The sequence below is a fragment of the Podarcis pityusensis genome (genome assembly GCF_964106645.2).
Source record: "Podarcis pityusensis genome assembly, chromosome: 3".
Lineage (NCBI taxonomy): Eukaryota > Metazoa > Chordata > Lepidosauria > Squamata > Lacertidae > Podarcis > Podarcis pityusensis.
The window spans coordinates 83,558,135-83,580,905 of NC_138026.1; the positions used below are offsets into that span (position 1 = coordinate 83,558,135).

General features: G+C 43.0%; 2 protein-coding genes across 11 annotated transcripts in view; one reads left to right on the forward strand and one right to left on the reverse strand.

The window, feature by feature from the left end:
- ABCC10 (ATP binding cassette subfamily C member 10) overlaps positions 1–10,721 on the forward strand; it is a 26,036-nt gene extending 15,315 nt beyond the window's left edge. For all 8 annotated transcript variants that reach the window (XM_080997632.1, XM_080997626.1, XM_080997627.1 and 5 more), the window contains exons 13-22: positions 42–174; positions 842–1,025; positions 2,256–2,599; positions 2,750–2,919; positions 4,206–4,366; positions 5,142–5,395; positions 5,563–5,708; positions 6,678–6,775; positions 8,058–8,170; positions 9,574–10,721. In XM_080997632.1, coding sequence (XP_080853758.1) covers positions 42–174; positions 842–1,025; positions 2,256–2,599; positions 2,750–2,919; positions 4,206–4,366; positions 5,142–5,395; positions 5,563–5,708; positions 6,678–6,775; positions 8,058–8,170; positions 9,574–9,709 — 1,739 coding nt within the window. In that variant the 3' untranslated portion in view covers positions 9,710–10,721. The remainder of the gene's footprint in view (positions 1–41; positions 175–841; positions 1,026–2,255; positions 2,600–2,749; positions 2,920–4,205; positions 4,367–5,141; positions 5,396–5,562; positions 5,709–6,677; positions 6,776–8,057; positions 8,171–9,573) is intronic.
- The window catches only part of LOC308472616 (zinc finger protein 318-like), a 27,446-nt gene continuing 12,928 nt past the window's right edge, over positions 8,254–22,771 (reverse strand). Inside the window, exons 5-9 of one of the 3 annotated variants that reach the window (XR_013983598.1) lie at positions 22,462–22,561; positions 21,902–22,174; positions 10,776–10,822; positions 10,075–10,205; positions 8,254–9,714 (exon numbers count right to left, since the gene is read on the reverse strand). Coding sequence is in view for 2 of the 3 variants with exons in the window: in XM_080997676.1 (XP_080853802.1) it covers positions 21,927–22,174; positions 22,462–22,561 (348 nt within the window). In the remaining variant the exon portion in view is untranslated. Of the gene's footprint in view, positions 9,715–10,074; positions 10,206–10,775; positions 10,823–14,725; positions 18,084–21,901; positions 22,175–22,461; positions 22,562–22,771 lie in introns of those variants that run through there. The other 2 variants (XM_080997676.1, XM_080997675.1) reach the window with 2 other exon arrangements.

The following is a 22,771-nucleotide window of genomic DNA, read 5'->3' on the forward strand; positions in this document are numbered from 1 at the left end:
AAAGTTAAATCTCACTCATTGATACTTGTGCATTCTTACAGCTTCTAGGAATGTCTCTGACTGGTGGTTGTCACACTGGATTTCCAGCCTACCCCGCCCAGAAAACGCCTCTGTCAGCAACCTGCCAGCTTTGCCTTCCTCACAGTTGCTGCTCTTCTCCCATGGGGGACTCGTGTATGTTGGTATAAGCTATGAACTGAGTCTGAGGACTAAGTCTGTCAGTGAATGTGCAGAAACACGTGGGCTTTGTTTTGGCAGCCCCTTTGTGAAGGTTTGCCTTGGCATGAGTGGAAAACCGAACACCACCGATAGAGCCACCAAAACTTATAGAAACGAAAGAGAAGCTTGGCAGAAAGATCTAAAAAAACCTACCAGATGGGGTGCTGAGAGGAAATGGGCACCTAGGTGCAGGGAAGGATTGGGGAACTTCTGGCCCATGCCTGGTCCCCCTGGCAAGCTTATCAAGCATGGAGGTGAGGTGATAATCCCACCCAGCTGGCACAACTTTTTTGTTTTGTTTCAAGGGTTTGGCCATGAAGGGAGGACTACCAGGCAAGTCGGCTGGCTGGCTGCTTCACCTCCACCCCCACCCCCCGATCTGCTACTGCCTGACATTTCCCCCATACTCACTGGGATGTTGTCAGGGAGACACTGGGTTGCCTCTTTGCCTCAGATGCAGCACCAGGCCTGAGCATAATGGGAGGGACCAGCATGGAGCCTTCTTAGGAATACCCCTTCCCCTCACTTTGAGAGCGGTCCTATTGACTTTGCCCAAGACCTGGCAAAGGAGCTGGACATCAGGTGAGCTGCCATTCCTGACTGATCTTGTCTGTCTCCTCAGCTGTCCAGTCTTTGCCTCCGTTCCTTCAAATGGCACTTTGGACGTGAACTTTTACCTGACTGTGTACGGCTGCATTGCTGGGGCCAATTCTGTCTTCACGATGCTGAGAGCCTTCCTCTTTGCCTATGGCACCATTCACGCTGCAATTGTCATTCACGACAGGCTGCTCAAAAGGGTGATGAAGGTAAAGTCTGTCAGACAGGACAGCTCTGGGTCCTGGAAGCTCTGCTTGGGGACAGGGGACAGACAGGAGAAGAAGGGGAGCTGCTCTTAAAGCCCACCTCCCTGCTTTGCTCTTCTTTGGGGTTCATATGTCCAGACCCCATTTAATTTCAGTTGACTGTTGTAGAAGGTATTAATCCTTTGCTGAAGTGCTGACCACGAACCCCAGAGGTCTCTTGAGAGAAATGGCTCGAGAAAATAATCATCACTATGGTTTGGAAACGCAGTATTTCCTCTTTGTTTAGAACAGGTTATACAGTTCTTATATCTGTCTTGAAAATAATCACACAAACCAAGGTTAGGATAAGATAGTCACTTGCTTAGGATACTCCTCTTCCCCACAGCAAGTCTCATAGCTGGATCATGAAGGTGACTTTGTATTGGGATGAGGCATCTTTGTTAAGAACTTGTTGTGCAAAGAGGAGGGAAAAGAAAAGAGATGGCATATTATCCTGTTGGGCAAGCTCAAACTAGCATTCCTCCCTGTTCCTCCACAGTTTATGCAGCAAGAAAATCTGATTAGCCTCCTTCCCTCTTGGGCTTTGGTTTGAGGTCACTCTACTTACATGGGTGCAGGTCCTTGCAATGGCCCATCAAAATGCTTATGGCAAGGCTTGTCCCAGAGATAGGAAAAAAAAAGTAGGCTAAAGGCTTTCATCAAACAAACTGGTTCTAATCCTTTAAAACAAACCCTTTGCTTTGTCTAGTGATTCAAAACTGTTTCATGTAATAAGTTTTTATATCATGGGATATAATTTGGCTGTTCCTGGTTCACTGGAACAGCATTCCTTGTTGAGATATGCCCACTATCTGTAATTTCCTGAAACAACTGATGACATTTTTTGTTTCTACAAGCTTTTCCAGCTGGAAAAAATAGGTCTCTGCCGCTATTATTTTTTTTTACTTAAAAAAACCTACCTTTTGGGGGGGGGGGTTATGCCATGTCTGTAAATTTGCTTGAGATGTATGTAATAATAATAATAATCACATTTGGGAGAAGCATATATTGTATGATAAGTGTTTTGTCTTGAGTACAAGAATTAAGCAGCTGATGTGTGCCATAATCTCTAAATTACTTAGCTGCCACAAAAAACAGCCTCTGGACACAGCTTCTTTTTAGAACACAGATCAATCTCTAAAAGTGTGAAACAGCACACAATGGTTCACTACAATCTTTTTCTTCTATTGCCAGGCCACAGTGACTTTCTTTGACACCACGCCAACGGGCCGCATCCTTAATCGCTTCTCCTCAGATCTGTACTGTGTGGATGACAGCCTGCCATTCATTCTCAACATCTTCCTGGCCAACATCTTTGGGCTGCTGGGCATGCTTGTGATGATCACCTATGGCCTGCCTTGGATCGGCCTCGTTCTGCTGCCCCTGGCTGCCATCTACTACTCAATTCAGCGCTATTATCGGCGCACCTCCCGAGAACTCAAACGCCTCTACAGTCTCACCCTGTCCCCCATCTACACTCACTTCTCAGAGACCCTGACAGGCCTCAGCACAATCCGAGCAACCAGGGCCACAGGCAGGTGAGTTTTGCTCTTCAGGCAGGGAAGGTCTAAATATGCACAGAAAGGGCTGACTTGGGGAACTGGTCCTGTGACCGCTGAGAAAAAGAGGTACTGAGAACTGCAATGGATCTCTTCCTGATATTAACCTCTGGGTTGTATCCAGTCTAGGTTTGAGACAGAGAACCAGCTGCGACTTGAACTGAATCAGCGCTGCCGTTTTGCCAGTAACACCGCAATGCAGTGGTTGGACATTCGGCTGCAGATGATTGGAGTTGCTGTAGTTACTGCTATTGCAGGAATCGCCATCATCCAGCACCAGAAAAAAATGGGAAACCCTGGTGAGCCACCTGATTATGACCTCTGAAGGAGGCATCTTCATCTGTGGTCATCTTTTGCCATTGACATCTCAGAATGCTTCTTCTTTCCACCACTCTCTGACATGGATCCTGGATATCTGCTTTTGGGAGGACTAGAAAGCAGCTAAATAGTAGTTTGATCCACCCAGGACCTACCTTTATACCAGCATGTACTACGGGACTCATTTGTCATTTTTTCATACTGTATTTTCATTTTTTATTGATTTTCCAAATTATTACAAATCAAACCAAGTTAATTTAATACAATTTCTTAAAATCAGGTTTCCCACTCCCGTTTCAATCATATGTCCAAGATTTCCCCCATAGCTGCTTCATTTCTTATTTAGTCTCCAGCTGAAACCCTTCACTTCCCATTTAACCATTCTTCCAGTTGCCTGCTTTTTCACCTTTTTCACCTTCACCTCAATTTCATCTTGTAGATATATCATCCATTCCAGACCTGGAGTGTTGAAAGAGTTTAGTTCTTTCTCTCGTTGTTCAGTTCTTTGCAGTGTTTATCTGAGTGGTACAAGGTCATGTTCTCTTCCATTCTGCTGTTATCAAGCTGACATGCGAACCACAGCCATCAATATCTCACAGAGTGAACTCTCCAGACATCTGCCATTAAATTCACCTCTGGAGTTCTTTCTCGGCACACAATACACAGCAAAAACTTTTCTAAGATTCAGCCTCTCTTCAGCAACAGCTTCAGGTCATTTTTCTTTCCCCCCACTGCATGCATTCTATTTTCACATCTCTCTCTCCCATCTTTCTCTTTTAAAAAAGAAAGAAGGGGGTGGGGATACTGTAGCCTGCCTAAGTTTACAACCCAGCCCGGTTGAAAGCCAATGATCCAGCTGAACTCCCCTATAGTTTGACAGGGTTCTCTGTTCCCAAATGTGTTAGGCCATAAAAAGCAGACAGAAGCACACTGAAGGAAAGAGAAGCAATGCTCATCTTGCCCAGTGTACGTATGGGATAATTAGATAGATACAGATAGCTAAAGCAAGTGAGCTGGTGCAGACATTAAGGGGCAGAGAAAAGAATTGAAAGCCAGTCTTACATACCCTAAAAATAATTTAGGGTTCCAGTTAGATTTTGAATGTGCAAGAAAAATCCACCCCATCAATTCTTTTGCAAGGGACACCTTCTTAACATGTTGACCTCTCTCTTTCTCCTCTACTTACCCATATTGGAACTGGGCCACTGTTGTTTTCCTTGCTTCAGAGTTGTTGTGCTTTTTGACAAAGCCTTTTTTGTCCCCGCAGGTCTTGTGGGCCTGGCCCTTTCCTATGCCCTTTCGGTCACAAACTTGTTGTCTGGACTCATCAACAGCTTCACCCAGACAGAGACCATGATGGTGAGTGTGGAGCGTACCGAGGAATATGCAACAGAGATTCCTGTGGAGCCTCAAGAGGAGCTGCTCCAGGTAAGGGTTCATTGCTGGGTCTCCTGTGAATGATTGGAGGTGCTCTTGCAGAACATCTGATTCCACACAGTCCATAAAGCACAGGCTCTTTGGTCTGCATTAGTTCTCCATCTGTTGAGCATTCTTCAGAGGAGGAGGTAGGCATCCTGGAGCGGGTAACTACTGTCAACAAACTTCCTGCCCCTTTTGGTGAGAGAATTCCCCTCCCATATTTATCCTGCTTCACCAGAACAGCAAGGGTTTTGGGAGCTATCTGGCCTTCAAAGAATTTCCCTCTTCACTCCTCATTCAGCTTGTCAGCAGGGATTAAGGCAGAGGAGGAGGAGGAGATATTTTTAAAAGCCCAGCAAAAAAGGACCAGAAGGGGACAGACCTTCAGCTAATCTGATGCAATGGCAGCTTGTTTTATTGATTTGGATCGGTAAACCTCCCCTAGCTTCCCTGTGGCCAATGGTATGCACAGCAGAGTCCTATTCATGGAATGAAGCCTCTTCCACCATCACTGAAGTCAACAGCAAGCCCAAAAGCTCATCAGACAAGGGTACAGGGAAGCTCAGTCATCTTTCATCTCACTTCTAGACCTGGACCCCAATAGATTCAAAATGACAGCCACTGTCACCTTTGCAACTGGGACAACAGTAAGGATTGTCACATTGGGGCCCTTGGATCTTCTCTGCTCCCACTGCTGATCATGGTGTTGGCAAATCAAAAAGGACTTAGGATAAGGAAGTATTGCTGCTGCATTATTGCTTGCACCTTTTTCTCTTTTTTCAAGGTTTCACCTGATTGGCCAAGTCGGGGTCACATAGAGTTCCAGCAAGTAGTGCTGGCCTATCGGCCTGACCTACCCAATGCCTTGGATGGGGTGACTTTCACAATCTACTCTGGGGAGAAAGTGGGGGTAGTTGGGCGGACTGGATCCGGCAAGTCCACCCTCTTTCTGGCCCTTTTCCGTATGGTGGAGCTGAAAGCTGGCCGGATCCTCCTGGACAACATTGACAGCCATTCTGTAGGCTTGAAAGCACTGAGGTAGGTCAAGGAGTAAGCCACAATGGCAGCAGTGTCGCTGTTGCAGCAGCTTGAAAAGTCAATTTAATGCGATGCGGAGGGGCTGTCTCAGAATGTCAGGTTCCCATTGGCCCTGTTCGCCTCTAAGCTGTGCAGTCCAGTGAGCCTTCCTCTGTCCTTCCTCTTAGGTCTAAGTTGGCCATAATCCCCCAGGATCCCTTTTTGTTCAGTGGGACAATCCGTGAGAACTTGGACCCTCGGGGGCAACACACAGATGCCGACTTGCTGCAAGTCCTAGAGCAATGCCATCTGCAGGCAGTGATTACAGAGATGGGTGAGTACATTGTTTGGAGAACAGAAATGAACTGCTTGTTATGTTTGTTGGGAGGGAGATATAATTATTATTATTATTATTATTATTATTATTATTATTATTAATTTATTATTTATACCCCGCCCATCTGGCTGGGCTTCCCCAGCCACTCTGGGCAGCTTCCAACAAAATATTAAAATACAGTAATGCATAAAACATTAAAAGCTTCCCTAAACAGGGCTGCCTTCAGATGTATTCTAAAAGTCTGGTAGTTGTTGTTCTCTTTGACATCTGGTGGGAGGGTGTTCCACAGGGCCAGTGCCACTACCGAGAAGGCTCTCTGCCTGGTTCCCTGTAACTTGGCTTTTCGCAGTGAGGGAACCGCCAGAAGGCCCTCGGCGCTGGACCTCAGGGTCCGGGTAGAACGATGGGGGAAATATTAAGAACCTAGAAAAGAATCTGCCAAAACCTATTGGTCTTCAATACTGGTCAGAGTAGTAAGCTGAAGGAAAATTCACTAAACAACTATGGGGTGGAGGTTGCTGGAAACCAGCGGAAGCTGTTGTGATTTTTAAAAAAATAAATAAAAATGGCCTCAATAAAACCCTTAAAAGCAGATTCCCTCATCTTTGGGTCACCAGATGTCGTTAGACTACAACTCCCATCATTTGAGCCAGCACGGCCAATGGCCAGGGGCTAAAGGGGTTATAAGGCAACTAAGTCAGTCCCCAGGTGTTGTTGGACTACAACTCCCATCATCCCTGAGCTCTGGCCTTGCTAGCGAGGGGTGATGGGAGTTGTAGTTCAACAACATCTGGGGACCCACAGGTTGAGAAAGACTGGCACAGAGGGTTTGTGATCTTTGTTTCTTGTTCCAATCTCAGCCCTTCTTGCCTACATTCAGGCCTTTCTCATTCATCTGAACTAGTGTTAAGTAGAGGCAAAGTTTTGAAACTTACATTAACTCCTCCACTCTCTTGCTCCATGCAGGTGGGTTGGATTGTGAGCTGGGGGAGAGAGGAAAGAGTCTCTCTGTAGGACAGAGGCAGCTGGTTTGTTTAGCAAGGGCTCTCTTGACCCAGGCCAAGGTGAGTGATGTCTTCTCAAAGTGGGTTCCACAAAGATGCCTGATATTTTTTGTTTGTTTGGGATAACTGTGGGGAAGGATCATACTGCAAGACTTGGAAGGTGTGAGGAGGATGTATTAGCTCAATAACAAAAAGGGGGAAAGCTGGATAAAAAAATGGAGCATTCTCCCTGTGAGGAAAGGTGACAATGTTCGGGTCTTCTGAACTAAGAAAAAAAGTGACTAAGGGGGAACACTATGGAGGACCATAAAAGTATGTACAGTGGTACCTTGGTTCCCAAACGGCTTAGTTGTCAAACAAATCGGCTCCCAAACGCCACAAACCTGGAAGTAAGTGTTCAGGTTTGCAAACGTTTTCCGACGCAGCTTCCACTTGAGTGCAGGAAGCTCCTGCAGCCAATCAGAAGCCACGCCTTGCTTTTCGATCTGTTTCGGGAGTCGAACAGACTCCAAGAAAGTATTAAGTTCGAGAACCAAGGTACCACTGTATGGTTTGGGGAAGTGGATAGAGAGAAAGGTTAGGCTTTTTCTTAAAACTCTAGAACTCAGAGTCACCTATTGAGATAGACAGACAAAAGACCATATTTCTCCACACTGTACAGAATTAGTTTATGGAATTTGCTACCACAATATGTGGTGGCAGCCCCCAGGATAGCTGGCTACAAAACTCATTCCCCAAATGTTTATTGAAGCAGTGAGAGGGTGCTCACACTGCACTGAAAAAAGCAATTTTATTCAGTTTAGACAAATCAGTGTAGGACAGGACAGTTAGTGGCTAACAATTTATTAACTAAATCGCACCTCCTGGTTCAGAGGCAGTGTTTTATTTCTTTAATTAAAAGCATTTCTAAATTGCTTAATATTTTTAGAAACTAAAGAAGCACTGTCATACTTCTAGGAGTACAAAGGTACAAAACCAGAGCAATATAATGACGCAGAGCTAAAAATGCTATACAAACATACCAATGGTATAGCATTCAGCCTTATGGATCAGGAAAATCTTGTGCAAAAAGATACAGCATTACAGAGTCTAGGGGCAACTGTGGACAATGTCCTTTTTCAGTATAACACTGAATACCAGTTGCTGGGGGCCAAGAAACACTGGAAAGGCCTCTTGCTTTCATGCCCTGTTTGTGGGCTTCCCAGCATGGCTCTCGAGTTCTTACAACGGTTAGATTCCACAGTGCCTGATTAAATTAAATGTGTTGTATTAATAAGCAGGACCAAGAGTTGTGTTCATCAGCGACACTCTTCTAAGTGTTTTCATTTTGTCTCATTGACAGGTTCTGTGCATTGATGAAGCCACAGCAAGTGTGGATCAGAAGACAGACAGATTACTCCAACAGACCATCCGCCAGCGATTCGCAGACAAAACTGTACTGACTATAGCTCACAGGTGCCTTTTTGTTTCTCATTTAGCCTGTTCTCCAGCTTTCAAGCAGCAACGCTCAGGGATCACAGAATCACCTTTATTTACCTAATGCACTTTTGCTTGCACACCCAGCTCTCTGAACAGATGATAACTATCCACAGTGGGTGGCAGATGCAGGGATGTCACAACCACATGCCTTTTGATTTACAAATCTGAAGTGCTTCAGGAAGTATTAATTAGTATCAGTGCTTGGATTATGGGAGGAAAGAGAGCTTTAATGAAATCCACAAGTCTTGCTCCTAGCTTTCCTTAATTTTAGTCAAATTACAGTATTTTTCGCTCTATAGGACGCACCCGACCATAAGACGCACCTAGTTTTAGAGGGGGAGAACAAGAAAAAAGCATTCTCTCCCTCTCTGCGCAGCGCCCCCTTCAGCGAAGCGGCAGGAGAAGCGGAGCCCCTTCCATTTCTTCTCCCGCTTTGCTGAAGGGGCGCTGCATAGAGAGGGAAAGCTGCGCAGCACCTCTCCAGCGAAGCGAAGCCAGGAGAGCAAGAGGGATCAGTGCGCACTGACCCCTCTCGCTCTCCAGGCTTTGCATTGCTGAAGGCATGGAGCCTGCATTTGCTCCATAAGACGCACACACATTTCCCCTTAATTTTTGGAGGGGGAAAAGTGCGTCTTATAGAGCGAAAAATACGGTATGTCCCACTGTTAGGTAGCTTGAATCCCATTTCATGCAGCAACTGACTTCATAGTAGTCAAAGATAATTATCACTTAACATGGCTATCAATGTATTATTTACCTGAAGCGTTTTCCTGTTATTTAGCTGACAGGGCTCCCAGAGTGACTTACAGCAATCACTTGTAAGACAGCAAATGGTGGTGTGTATACAACCTGACCTCTTCTGTACGAATGTTGCAAAATACCCAGAAGAGCAGCTCTGCTTTTCATCTTAGTAAGAGGCTGCACAGGGTTGCAGGCTATATCTTGCAGGCCTTCAATTATATTATCAGTGAGTAACAAATAAGAAACGTGAGGCTTAGGTCTAGTTCTTACACACAACAAACAAGCTAGCAAAGCTGTTTCAAAATTGCTTTGTTATTCACATGCTTGAAGGCTTCTGCATCCAAAAAACAAACAAAAAAAACTCGTTGACACCTGAGAGATGCACAGAGCCACACAGTTGCAAGGGACCTCAACAGTCAGAAAGTCAAGGCAGAGAATATCACTTCTACAGCATCCCTCATAGGAAGAGGCTGGATGGCCACCTAACAGCTGTTAGGTGCCTATAGATTTACAGCAGTAGCTGAAAGGGAGTACTCTTTTACCCACTTTGAGGTACTGTGATAAAAGAGAGGGCAGCACTTTTCAGTTCTCTGCTCTTTCCAAAATAAGAGCTTACCCTGCTGCTGTGTTTATTTCAGGTTGAACACTATCCTGGACTCAGACCGAGTGCTGGTGATGCATGCTGGGAAGGTGGCAGAGCTTGATTCCCCTGCTGTTCTCAGCCAGAAGCCAGACTCCTTGTTTCAGCATCTTCTGCACAGTGGGCAGCAGTGACCTCCCTGCAGAGACACAAACACTGGACAATTGGTACCTCACGACTGGGAATGTTCCCCTCTGCAATGTGGGACCCTTTCCTGATATCTGTAGCTTAACGAAAGATGCACTCCACACACGGCTGAGAGTCCAGCTTACGAATTGAGAACAGGTGACAGAACATTCTCTGTCCAGGACTGCCAAGGGCTGCAGTTGAATCGCTCTGACACATATCGGCATCAAGGAAGAACCCTGTGTGAATGCTGGAGAGCTTGCTACAAGGCCATGTGGGCAGTATAAGGCAGCTGAGCATTTAACACTGTGTCCTTTCCCTGTCCTGACTTTATTCAAGATGTCCCCACCCTGTCCCAAGTGGCATGGCCTACCTTGGTCATAGAACCTGCTTGGCCAGCCACTTCGGCAACTGAATTGCCAGGGTTAGCAGCAAGTCCCATGGCTACAGTCTGGCATCCTCACACATTGTTTGCAGTATTCCTCTTCCCAGCCTGTGTCATACCTACAAAAAGAATACAGGAGGGTCAGAAGAAGAAAACAACAATATCACAAGTAGCAAAAATAGGAAAAGGGGTGGGCAGTGCCATAGGGCATTAGCTTTGCACTAACAGTCACAGTCTCAATTCTTGACGATGCTGGGAGCGAAGGGAGTTTCTCTTGCATAATGTAGACAAGCGCCTCTCATAAGAATGCTAGAGTTCTTGCAGAAAGCAACAGCAGGCAGGTGAGAAGCGTTTAAGTGGGTGGAGCCAAGCATGGGGCAAAAGGGAGCTGTGGGGAAGAGGCAGAATTTGGGGTGGGGCTTTTGCGCATCAATCAACCAGGAATGCCTGTCTAATTCTTGCCTGGGGACAGTGAGAAAGGCATCTCCATTGAATAGATCTGTGGATAGAAGCACAGCAGGGTTTGGGGGGGGGGTACAGGGAAGCACAGCCCTGTTGTTTTTAAATAAAAATAATAATTTTGAATGAACCTCTTCAAAGGAAGTACAAACTCAATAAACAATATTCAAAACTTGGGTTACAATTTCTACGTCTCTCCTTCATGCAGCAGTACATAAAGTCAACCATACCAAATTCTACTGCAGTCTGTTCCTGTTGTCATCAGGTGTGGAAATCTCTAAAGAGAAGGAAAAAAACAGCCCTTATCCTCCAAATCTGCAATCTCTGTTAGTGTTCATGTATGAAACAAAGGGAGACCATTTCCCTAGGAAGGTGTCTTCTTGTGTTTTATTCTTAGCCAGCCTAAACTTGGTACATAAGCATTTCAGAGCTCTGGTACTTTTTTCAGTATGGAAGCAATGATGTCATTTGACAGAAACTCCTTGTTCCAACAAGTGAATGACGTGATAACAAGGTTTTCTGGAGGGGGGGGTTTTATATAAAAAAAGTTAGATCAGCATAGAAGCCACAAAGAGGAAAACAATCAAAAGAGGCTGGGTACTCTCTCCCCTCCTTTTTATGGGGTTCCTATTTCCCATTAACAATTGAAATTAAACTGTGATTGATGCAAATGATGTCTTTCTCCACTTTCCCAGATGAAAAGAGGCATGCTCTTTTCCACCAGCTGCAGAATGGCTGTATATACCACTAAAACACCTGCTAACTGCTTTGTTTGACCCTGACACACACCTCAGAAACCCCTGCCCTTTGAGTAAACTGATGGGTTCTGAACAATATCCTAAGGCAATAGCAGGCATATGTCAAACCCCAAACACAGCAACCAGCACTGGCATGTGGTGGTGTTGGAATGCTATACATGCAATATTATTTGGCTGATTTTTGACACGTAATCAGCCACGCAAACATGATCCTGGTAACTCATTTGAAATCGAAATATGTCAGTGTCTTATCAAACTGTATCCCTGTCCTTTGGAACTTGTCAGAGGGATAGTATAACTGGCTAAGGGCACTATCTAACACAATAATGGAAGGAAAGGGCTTTTGGAAGTTTGTGCCCATAATCAGTTGGCTTACTGCCCAGTCAGAAGTTCAGCAAAACGATTAAAATTCCTGCAGCAGACAAACTCTATCGGAGGTTGTTTTAATTAGTAAGCACAAATGCACACACTCGATACAGTTGCTTCAAGAAGGGTTCTCTCTCTGAGCCTTGAGAGGGTTTTCAGTCTTTGCTTCAAGTTCTCAGGAGGTCGAAAGTCCTAAGTTGCCAAAATCCTGCAACTTCAGTCTTCTGTTTCTTCTTTGCAAGTCTTTACAACTCTCCCCAACAATCCTTCACCATTCTCCGCCACCACCACGAAATTCTGTAATGACAACTTCTGATATAGACCAGAACTGCATGCCAGTATGCACAGCGACAGAGATCAGACAATTACGAGTAATCTGGGGGGCAGGGGATCCTTTTCTACCAACTCATGGAGAATTAACTCATGACTTAAAAAGGTCCACCTGACCCACCATCATACAAAGGACAAAATACATGACTTGGCTAGCAACTTGAGGTGGTGACCTTCTGTAAGCGCAATAAATATGCAAAGTTTTCAGATATACAGACTCCATACGAGGATCTATTTGCTTGAATGAATGAACCTGGGATTGATCTGGATGACCAGGTGTGCCCCCCTCCATCAAAAAACTACACACAGAAAGTAGGGTTTTGTTTTTTTATGGTTTATTACATCTTGTCTGATTGCATTCCCCATTTCCCTTAAAAATATAATATTTATACGACTACAAATAAAAGGGCAGGAAGCTGAGATCCAAAAGGCCCCCAGACCAAGCAGAAACGCTGCTACGAAGTTTAAGAGCTAAGCACAAGAAGCAAAAATGAGAAATGAGCTTTAGCACAGAGGTGTGGTCTCTCTCTGATTCCTTCACTCCATGATAGCCTTTGCTTTATGACTGCCTATTTCTCTCTCTCTCTCTTCATTTCTTTCCATCCTATTTCCCAACTAAAATTGTGCTGCATGTGGCTGGGGTCCAACCCTTTGTACTACGTCTTCTGTACACCACTTAGAGGTGACGGCAGATTAAGTGGTATATAAATTGTCAAAATAAAATACAGTTTTGTATTGATGAATGACAGATTGGGGCTAGAAACCTGCAGAAAGCTTTCCACTGCTTTAGGGCAGGGGTTGGCAAGGTTTACCTCGCCTGGGCTGGTTCACTCCAGCGGAGATCCCTCCGCGCCCACGATTTCCAGTGTCTGCACAGGTGCAATTTCCAGCGTCGGTGCAGACGCGATTTTTGGCGTCTGCGTAGACACGATTTCTGGCGCCATGGAAGCGTGTCCCCGCGCCACGCTGCTTTAGTGCAGCGTGCAGGGACTCGCCAAGTGGGCGGCTCAGTTCAGGGGCGGCTCATGGGCCAGTTAAACAACTCCTGTGGGCCACTTGTGGCCCATGGGCCTTAGGTTGCCAACCCCACAAACATTCCATCAGCTTGTATTTGGACATATGCCGAAGACCATTGTATTACAAAGAGTTACATTTTTGCACACGAAAGCTCATACCAAGAACTAACTTAGTTGGTCTTAAAGGTGCTACTGGAAGGATTTTTTTTATTTTGACTATGGCAGACCAACACGGCTACCTATCTGTAAAGAGTTACATGTGATGCTCTGCAATTTTCCCTTTGAATGTCCTCAGAGGTGCACAGGCCTGGACCTAGCACTTGCAAGAAGTTACACTAGCACAGCTTTGTAGAGATCCATAAGAGTTAATCACTGCTTGCTAGAATCAGCACTTATTCTAGAAAGCCTATCTGACCAACAGCGTGGGAGATATGGGACCATGTGTCCTTTGGAGGCCTGGCAAGCTGGATCCCCACACATTAACTCAGTGCTGAATAGAGTAGCAGGTGAAGATCTTCACCATCACATCCCTTTATAGTCCACCATTTGTTCTGACCTTGCAGACAAGGTCATGGGAAGATGACATCAAGCACAGGTGACCAAGCGTCACTGGCATTCCCAGATATTTTCCAACGTGCAAGCCCAGTTATGGGCAGTAGGAATCTCAGTGCAGACCTATAAGGATTCAACCCATTGTTTGCCCAAAAAGGGAAAGTGATTCTCCAACCATAGATGGAGCTGTAAGATGTCCGTTTCCTCTTGCTTTGTTCCTTATTTAACTCAGCCTGTAAATAAAGCCTGTTAAAGAGCGACTTTAGTGGTCATCACTGTCCATCTTTGGCAGAACACAGCACAAGCATTTCTGTTTGCCTGACAGAAAGAGCTGCCCCTCCCTTCCTGTGTGCTGTTCTGGGAGTTTCCCTAACTCTCCCCACCTCCAAGTCAATTTGGGGGGGGCAAAGGGAAGGCAGGGGAACTTATTGCACCAGCAGGAACCTTGCACTGTCTCCTGCTAGCTACATAGTTGAATTAGAACTACACGGTTGAATGTCCTCCTCAAAGGGGTCCATTCTTCTGCCGTAGGACTATAGCTTTGTCAGTCCTCCTGGATCTCACAGTTCTTGCACAGATCGCTGCCCTCCAGAAAGACAGTTCAGCCTGCTTCAGAACTGAGCCAGACTTGGCTTGACCAGTTTGCTTCCATTCTGTTCCATGGCTCTCCTGCAGACCCTATGTTCACAGCAAAAATTATTCCCCCCAAATGTGAACTGAACAACTCAGCACCTTCCAAAACAAGTTAACACCATGGGTGGACAACCAACCATTGGCCAAGTGCAGAAACCTACCCAAGATTTTGGAGCTGAATTGCTACTAGATTGGTACTCCATTCCAGCCTCATAAAGATTCAGAAAGTGTGTATCAGACTCAAAGTCTACAATAATTTTGCAACATCCTTCCATTATCTTTTGCATCTTGCCTCTGCCTCCATTGATTAACTAAAAGTCAAACACATATCTCCTTCCAAAGCGCACTCATCTAGCAAGAATTGGATTCAGCAGCATGTTAATGTGAAATCTCCTACCATATTTGATGCACCTCCTGAGTAAAACCATGCTTTTACTAAACACATATTCCAAGAGTCTCATGTATTAGGATTAAATTATGTTATCAATGCATGTTGGCAGATTTACTCAATGACTCACACAGGTCTTTTCCAAGACAGAAATGATGTTTATTGAGCACACCAAAACAAAATATATACATCCATTACAGAAATGAGGAATAGCTCAGCAAATTATGTGCCTGCCAACATATTCATTATCAAGGAGAGGATCAAGAAACCAATGTCCCCTCCTTTGAGACCTCTTAAACGCATGTAACACTTTAACTAAATATCCAATGACACATCAGAAAGTGGCAACATGCTATTGTTGTTTTTTCATCGGCGTCCCCTCGCTTTTTGTGTAACATCCAGCCTGATTGAGAACTCAAAAGGTTTGCTACAAAGAGGATTGAAAAGCAAGAGGGATTTCCCCCTTGCTGCGATACCTCTGGCTGCCTGCTTCTCTGGAGATAGCTGAGCAATCCAGCTTTGCTCTTGCTCCACCACAGCCCAAGGAGGTGTGACTGAGTCAGGACCCAATTAGGGGGCAGCACACAAGAACTGGAGAAAGCTGAGGTTTCACAGCAAGTACAGGGTTGGTTGGGGGGCATCAGTTAGAAGCACCTCTCTGCCATGCAAATGGCTGTGTCCTGATGACTTCTGACTGGCTAATGTTGCCAATCACAAGGAAACTCTGGGTGAGGGATGAATGTCCTCTCAGGCTATTTTCAATGGAAATTGCTAAAAGCTCATTCTCCAAGAGAAGGAATTGCTTGAAAAAACTGTGAGCTGCAGATCAAGGTGGGACCTAGCAGCACAGTGATTGCTGACTGGATGCATGCATATACACCTTGCAGCTGACTGGCCAGTAGAGCTAGAGACTGAAAATCGACTCCAGTGAGACTGATCATCATGGTCGATGCTGGGGGCAGGGTAAAGACGTAGGAAGTTCTGGGTTTATTTAAATGACTTGTTTCTTTTCCGTTTGAGCAACGTAAGAAAAGATATAAAGACCCACACCCTCACCAGAGCACAGTCTCATTTCAAAGTAATTCAGTATCATGTAAATATTTCCCGTCAAATAAAAGTGTCCTTCCATAAATCTTCATGAGCTGTAGGTGGTCTGTAGTCATGTTCTGTTGTCAAAGCATACAAAAAAACCAAAACCATGTTGTATATTTGATTTAGCATTGTTCCTCAGGTCTTGAAGTTGTTGTTGCCTTTTCTATTAAAATTAAGTCCCAAGCTTGCATAAACCACACTTCAAACAGGTCAGCATTTGAAGTTCTCCAGTGTCTAGCAATGGTAAGCTGTGCTGCCACGATAAGGCAGATAAGAAGATCCATTTGAGTAAGGTCCTGGGCATCCGCAGCAAAAATGGAGAGAAGAGCAATCTTGGGGTTCAAAATAATCACCTTTAGAAGTGCCTTCATCCTAAATCGCCAGAAAATAGAAGCCCTTCTTTTGGTTGTTTGAGAATATGGGCACTGACCTCTCTTACTTATTTGAGTATGGACTCTCAAAAAAAAATAGAACCTGAACTCCTTCTTTGAATTGCTAGTAGCTCTCTTCTCTCAATCACATTTCTCCAATCCATTCTGTCTCCTATACCTTCAAACACCTAGGAACCCATGCACAACTGCTACCCCCCAAACTGAACATTTAGCCCTCCAGATGATGTTGAACTACAACTTTCACAATCTCTTATCATTGCCCATGCTGGCTGGGGCTGATGGCAAGGCTAACGTCATCTGGAAGGCTACAAGTTTCACATCCATGGGTTACATCTCAATTACCAGGCACACCATATGTTTCGGTCTTCTATCTGTTCTACATATACTTGCTAGAATCATTTATGACTATGGTACTTTAAACTCTGCAGTTTCCATTTACACACTCTAATTATTAAACTGTTTCACTCTGTAATTACAAAACCCTTTCCCAGTACTTTTATTAAAAGTAAAATGGCATGGGAGAAATGAGAGAATGCTGCAGGAGCCCAAAGCACATTTGGCAAGGGGTCAAGCAATCATTGCCTAACACCACCATCTGGAGTCAGTTCCAACTCAAGAGGGCCTAACCAGAAGGCTGCCATGGTTGAAAGCCCCTGAAACATCAATGGTGTTTTGAGACAAGACATTGTGCAATGTTTTCCTCTGTTTCCTGTGGTTTTTTCATGGCATCCACACCATCTTGTCATCCTTTTGCAAACATCCCACGATGTTTCTTCCTTTCATCCATAACTTTATGTATGGATGCCTCTTTGCTCTTTCACCCTTTACGATTATTTGGCTATGGTTTTGATTTGGGTAAATGACAATTCCAGAAAGCTATCCTTTAATCACAGCTCTTCTCTTCTGCTCTCACCTGATCACACTATCCATGCAATTTTGTTTCTTTCCATTACTGCCAGGCATGTTACTACTTTTATAATGTTGCAGAGATCTCTTTACTAAAGACCTTTGCACAGTGTATATGGACAAATTTCTGCAGCTCTATTATTTATTTTTTGAAAAATTGCAATTTAAGGTTTCCAGCAATTCTGTTAGCACTTTATAATGAATGACCATAATAAATGTTCCAACTTTTAGTAAAAGGAGGTATTTGCCAGTTACATTGTGTGCATGTGTCATTGTACAGAAGACATAGGCTGTTTTTCAATCACACAATACAAATTATTGTGATTAGAAATGAAGTACAGTCGGAAAAGGAGAACTGACTGTGGCCAATCAGAATGTCAAAGTTCTGAAATACCAGCATTCCAATTTTTAATTTTTTTTTAAAGCACATGCAGGTCTATGAAATACATGCATTCGTGGTCAGGAAACACATGAGTGGAAAAGGGAAGTGATAGATATGATGGATGTGGTGCAAAGTGTGAATTGTTTTGTTCCAAACACATCTTGGCATGATCCACTCACTGGTATAGACTGGAAATAGAGTGATCAAATAAAATGAACACAAAAGTTTGACATGGTATGGATGGTAACTTTTAGTTCCACAGTCTCAAAAGGAAAAACAACGTCCTTGTTCACAAAAAGCCTTGCCTCTGGAAGCACATCAATATAATCAACAGGGTCACACTTCCTCATCTTTCAGCAAATCCAAGTTAAGAATTGGAGTATAAAACCAAATACTTTCAGTTCATAAAAGAAAAATCTCCATTCTACTGTATCAAATGCCTCTTTCTCCACTGCTTTTTCTATAAGTACTTTTTATTGGTTTTCATATACATATAACAAAATATAACTAGACAAATAAACATAATCATAACACCCCTCCCCGAAGTCTCTCCAGATATCTGGTAAGTATTCATGTCCCTATACTAATTGTCCCTCTTTTCATTTTTCTGCAGGATTCTCTGATGTTATTCTTCCAGGGTTGCAGGGCAGCATCTGTCCGCAATGAGGTCATCTTCTCCAACTGAAGTATCCAACTATCAAGAAGTATACATGGTCACAACATCTAGATTTGTAATGATGAAGCAGATAACATATTCTGTAGACCCCTTTCACTAGTACACACAGGTCCCACTATTGGAACACTTGTTATCAAAAATTTCAGTTATACCCAAACTGCTGATTAAGATATCTGAACAGCTGGAGCTTGCCCACTTCCTTACTTGTTCATGCTCTGCTTGTTGCCAGCAGCCATTTTGAGCAGAAACCATGGAGGGACGGAGAGAGATCAGACAAATCAGGGAGCAAGAGAGATTGAACAAATCAGCTTTTCTTTTGTTTGGTTTTGCTGATCGGCTGTGGCAGTTTCAGGCATAAACCAGGGAGGGATTGAGATTGGACAAATCACAAATTAAAAATGTTCCCATAGGAAGTAATGGAAATCACCAGTTTTGTCATGTGAATGCTGACCTAACAAATTATTTTCTTGTTCAGAGGAAGGCATTGCACTGGGAAAGCAGGACCTGCGTGTATATGAAATGCATGGCCATCAGATGGCATAAAAGGCATCTGTTTTTTACTTTCCTTTCAGTATAGGTTATTTTCTCAGCTATAGCTAATCTCCAAACATTTTTTTACTATAGGTCTACTCTCCACTGCTTCCATTGGCCTGGCAGGTAAGTAGAAGCAGAAGCTAAATGGATTTTTAAAAGCTTGTTCCTCAGCTGTTCCAGTTGCCTGCTCTCTTGTCTTCTGAGCTGCTCCTCTAGGCATGCTGAGCCTGGCAGCAGTACACCTGTTGCCAGAAGAAGCCAGTTTCCTTGGTGGACACTGACAGTATCCAATTGGCACGTTTCAAATAGTTACACATTGTATGCACAGGAAACCATGTGTTAAAGAAACCATGTGTTAAAGTTAAAGTCTAATTATGCTAGATAAAGTGGGAAACAGATGCCTATAAGAGTAACTCACTGTCAAGATATGGATTTTTCTGTGGCCAGGTTGTTACAGATCAGCAGAAAAACCAGATTGTACACAAAATCCTCTATAAAATGAATATTTTAAAAAACACAAATCTATACATAATTTTTAGGATTGCAAAAATCACTATGCACAATAATTTGTTTTAGAAAATTTCAGTTGTTGGCTAAGCAAGTGTTAAAATAGATCATTTTACAATTGTATCTTTCTGATTATATAATGTAGCAATCTGAGTAATCTATACGTGTACTTCTAATTATACATTTAGAGTCCTAGAATGCACAATGGCAGAATCATTAACAGCTGAAATGATTATAAAAGGCTTTCTGTACCAAACATGTTGATATAATACAGATTTGCTGACTGCAAAATCCAATCCTTTTTGTTGGTATATTTATGAAGCTTGTTTATATTTTAAGCATTTTTACCCCAATATTCAGCCATAAAAAGCTTCTAGAATGTTTATTTTTACTAACATCACAATAGGACTGCAACCCCAAACACCTTAATGAGAATGGTAAGGTAAAGGACCCCTGGATAGTTAAGTCCAGTCAAAGGTGACTATGGGGTTGCAGCGCTCATCTCACTTCAAGCCGAGGGAGTCGGCATTTGTTCACAGACAGCTTTCCAGGTCATGTGGCCAGCATGATTAAACTACTTCTGGCGCAACAGAACACCATGATGGAAGCCAGAGCGCATGGAACCACTATTTACCTTCCCGTCGCAGCAGTACCTATTTATCTTTGGTATGCTTTCAAACTGCTATGTTGACAGAAGCTGGGACAGAGCAATGGGAGCTCATCCTGTCAGGCGGATTCAAACCGCTGACCTTCTGATCAGCAAGCCCAAAAGGATCAGTGGTTTAGACCACAGCGCCACTCATAATTAACAATTGTCTGAATACTTGGAATGGCTGCAACAGTCACATTTTATTGCTTTTGTCTCCTATGATGCAAATTCCTCGTAACAATGTGAATGATGTCTCACTGTCACTTGGTTCTCATAACACTTGTAAAACTGGGCTTTGCAATAAGACTTCTCTTAATCTGTCTTTTGCATTCTGTTAATGTTAAATGATCAGTTTGTTATTAGTCAGTTCTTGAATATCCAAAGGGCAACTGAAACACAAACCAATGGAGTTTCAATGTTTTTCTTTTAAAGAATCCCCCTCCCAACTTCTTTATTGATATATGAGAATGGTCTAAATGTTCTAGTACTGCTATGTACAATTTTCTATCATTACCATTTATATTATAGTAACTATTGTACTTGAAACTGTTATGATAGTTTCCATCCTACCCATAATCCTGCTGGTCACTTCTCTCCTCGTCCCCTGAATCAGCCCCCCCCCCATGCACACAGAAACAGAGAGAAAATGTGTGCACACATATACATTGCTAATTTGAGTAAAAGTCCAATTTAGTAGAATTAATATGAGCCTTAAGCACTGAAGAGGTCAAAGAGGAAATGGGAAAGAAGGTGACAGAATTGCATCTGGGTTGACAAGTCTTTCTGAGATCTTTCAGTGGTGGGGACATAATTGGATAAAGGTTTACAGCAGGGGGCTTTTTCTATTTAAAGTATTTGCTGCTATAACAAAGCCAGAGCAAAGAAAAGCAGTGCTGGTACTCTGAATCCTCTATGGGGCTATACCACCCTACATTTAAGTTACAACTTATAATCCTTCTAAGTGCACTGGAGGGAAGGGTGAAGTACGGAGCCATGTTTTCTCCTCACAATGTTTACTGAAGGATGCTACATCATAACATAACATCCTTTCTGAGATGCATATAAGGTGATATAGCCCTAGAGAGAAGAGTTGGGATGGAAGGATCTATCAATTTTGGTTCTCTCTGTTCCCATTTTTCTAATCTGAAATGCAGTTTCTACAAAGATTTGCTATTAAAATAATAATAATAATAATAATAATAATAATAATAATAAATCAGCACTTTAGTGTGCATGTCTTCTAATTAAGAGATTTTTGTATGCAGTTCTGACTAATGGACACATTTTTGCAATTTCCTCTAATATCACGTGTATGCTATTTTTACTAATATCTTAATTTTTATGCACTTTCCCCCAACAGAGGCATTTTTTAAATATATGCATTTGGTTGTTTGGCTGGAGAACTGCATTGCAAAATTTGGGTATGGGTGAAATTTAAAGGATGTCTGTGTTTCAGTTTTCATATTGTTTTGGAAAGTGAGAATTTGATAGATTCAGCATTCAATGAGAACTGATCAAATTTCTCTCCTATCCCCTAGTCAAGTTTTTTATGTTGTGAACAACACTGAGATCTACAGATTTAGGGCAATATGCAAATTTAATGAACAAAACAAAACGCCACTATTGATTTGCTACAACAGTAAAAGCTATTTATAAAAAGGGGTGGTGTGGGGGAGAGAACTCTTTGCTGCTACCTTTTACATGTGAAAGTCTCCTACCTCTGAAAGGTTTCTGAGTTTTGACAGCCCAGTGCTGGGAGTGAAAAAAGTTTCTCCCATCATTGCAGTCTGACAACAGAGCTGTGAATGAGGGGGGGAACTGTAGATAATGATTTAGGATTAACCTTGAGCGGCTTAGAAAATTTAGAGATATCTTACCTTCTATTTCCGTGAATTTGGTAGAGTTGTTATATTGTATCAGCATTTAATTTAAACCAAAGACCCAAGAGACAAAACTTCTTAACAACTATTTTACTTTCCTTTAGACATAAAACAGTAATTCACAACATAGGACTCATAAAATAGGAAGTTAATTGAAGACTTCCTGGTTTGTTTATTGGCTTGTACAAAGGGAGAAGCGAAGGGGATACATGCATGGGCAAAAGGCTAATTTATATCCAGACTAATTAAGTAATTATTATCTGAACTCCCTTGGTGAGTGCACCTGTTATTTTACCTGGATTGAGTTGCAAGTTATCTCCTCATTTTTTTCCATTTTCTGACTTGTCTTTTTCTGATGAGTCTTTATTTTCAGAAGACCGCTTCCAGGCTTTCTTAAAAATGTTAATCCCCAAGATCAGAGCTACCTTATCAAGCTCAGATTGCTTTTTCCCTGCCGCATCAAAATGCATCTGCAGCTGAGCAACTTCCTTTGCTATCTTCTCTCGTAGTTGGTTCACTTCCACCAGCAAGGGATCTTTTGCCTTACGCATCTTGCGCATCATCTCCCCTAAGCCAGTCAAAGTGGTAGAGTGGAAAGCATAAGAAAAGCATTAATACATGCAAAATTATTTTGGGTAATCAATTATAAGGTACCATTTTGGTATACCCAAAAGACAGAAGCAGGGTTTGCATTACTGTATGAAGAACTGACAGTTACTTGCAATGATTTGGGTTTTACCCTAATCAATTCCCTGTTTAGGAGAATACCCTGAGATAAAAACAAATTATGCAATGTCCAGCATCACCACTTTAGAGGATAGTAGGGGAAAAGGAAGAATAAAATGAGTGCAGTACCTTCCTGTTTTGTAAGTCTGTTTAACTCAACTGTCAGATAATGCAGTTTCTTCTGTCGTGCTTCTTGTTCTGCCTTCAATTTCTCTCTTTCCTCCAATACCTAGAAATGTTTGTGAAGGGAAGGAAGGTATTAAAAATCCCCCTTTCATGGATTACAACCCAACTAAAACTACAACAATCACTGAAAGTAAATATTTTCATCTTATGCTTGCTAACTCAGCCTGTGATTCATTGCACCCAGCTCCTAACATACTAAATGCCACTAAACATGAAACATACTAAAACTTACTAAAGCTTAAAAGCATGCAGG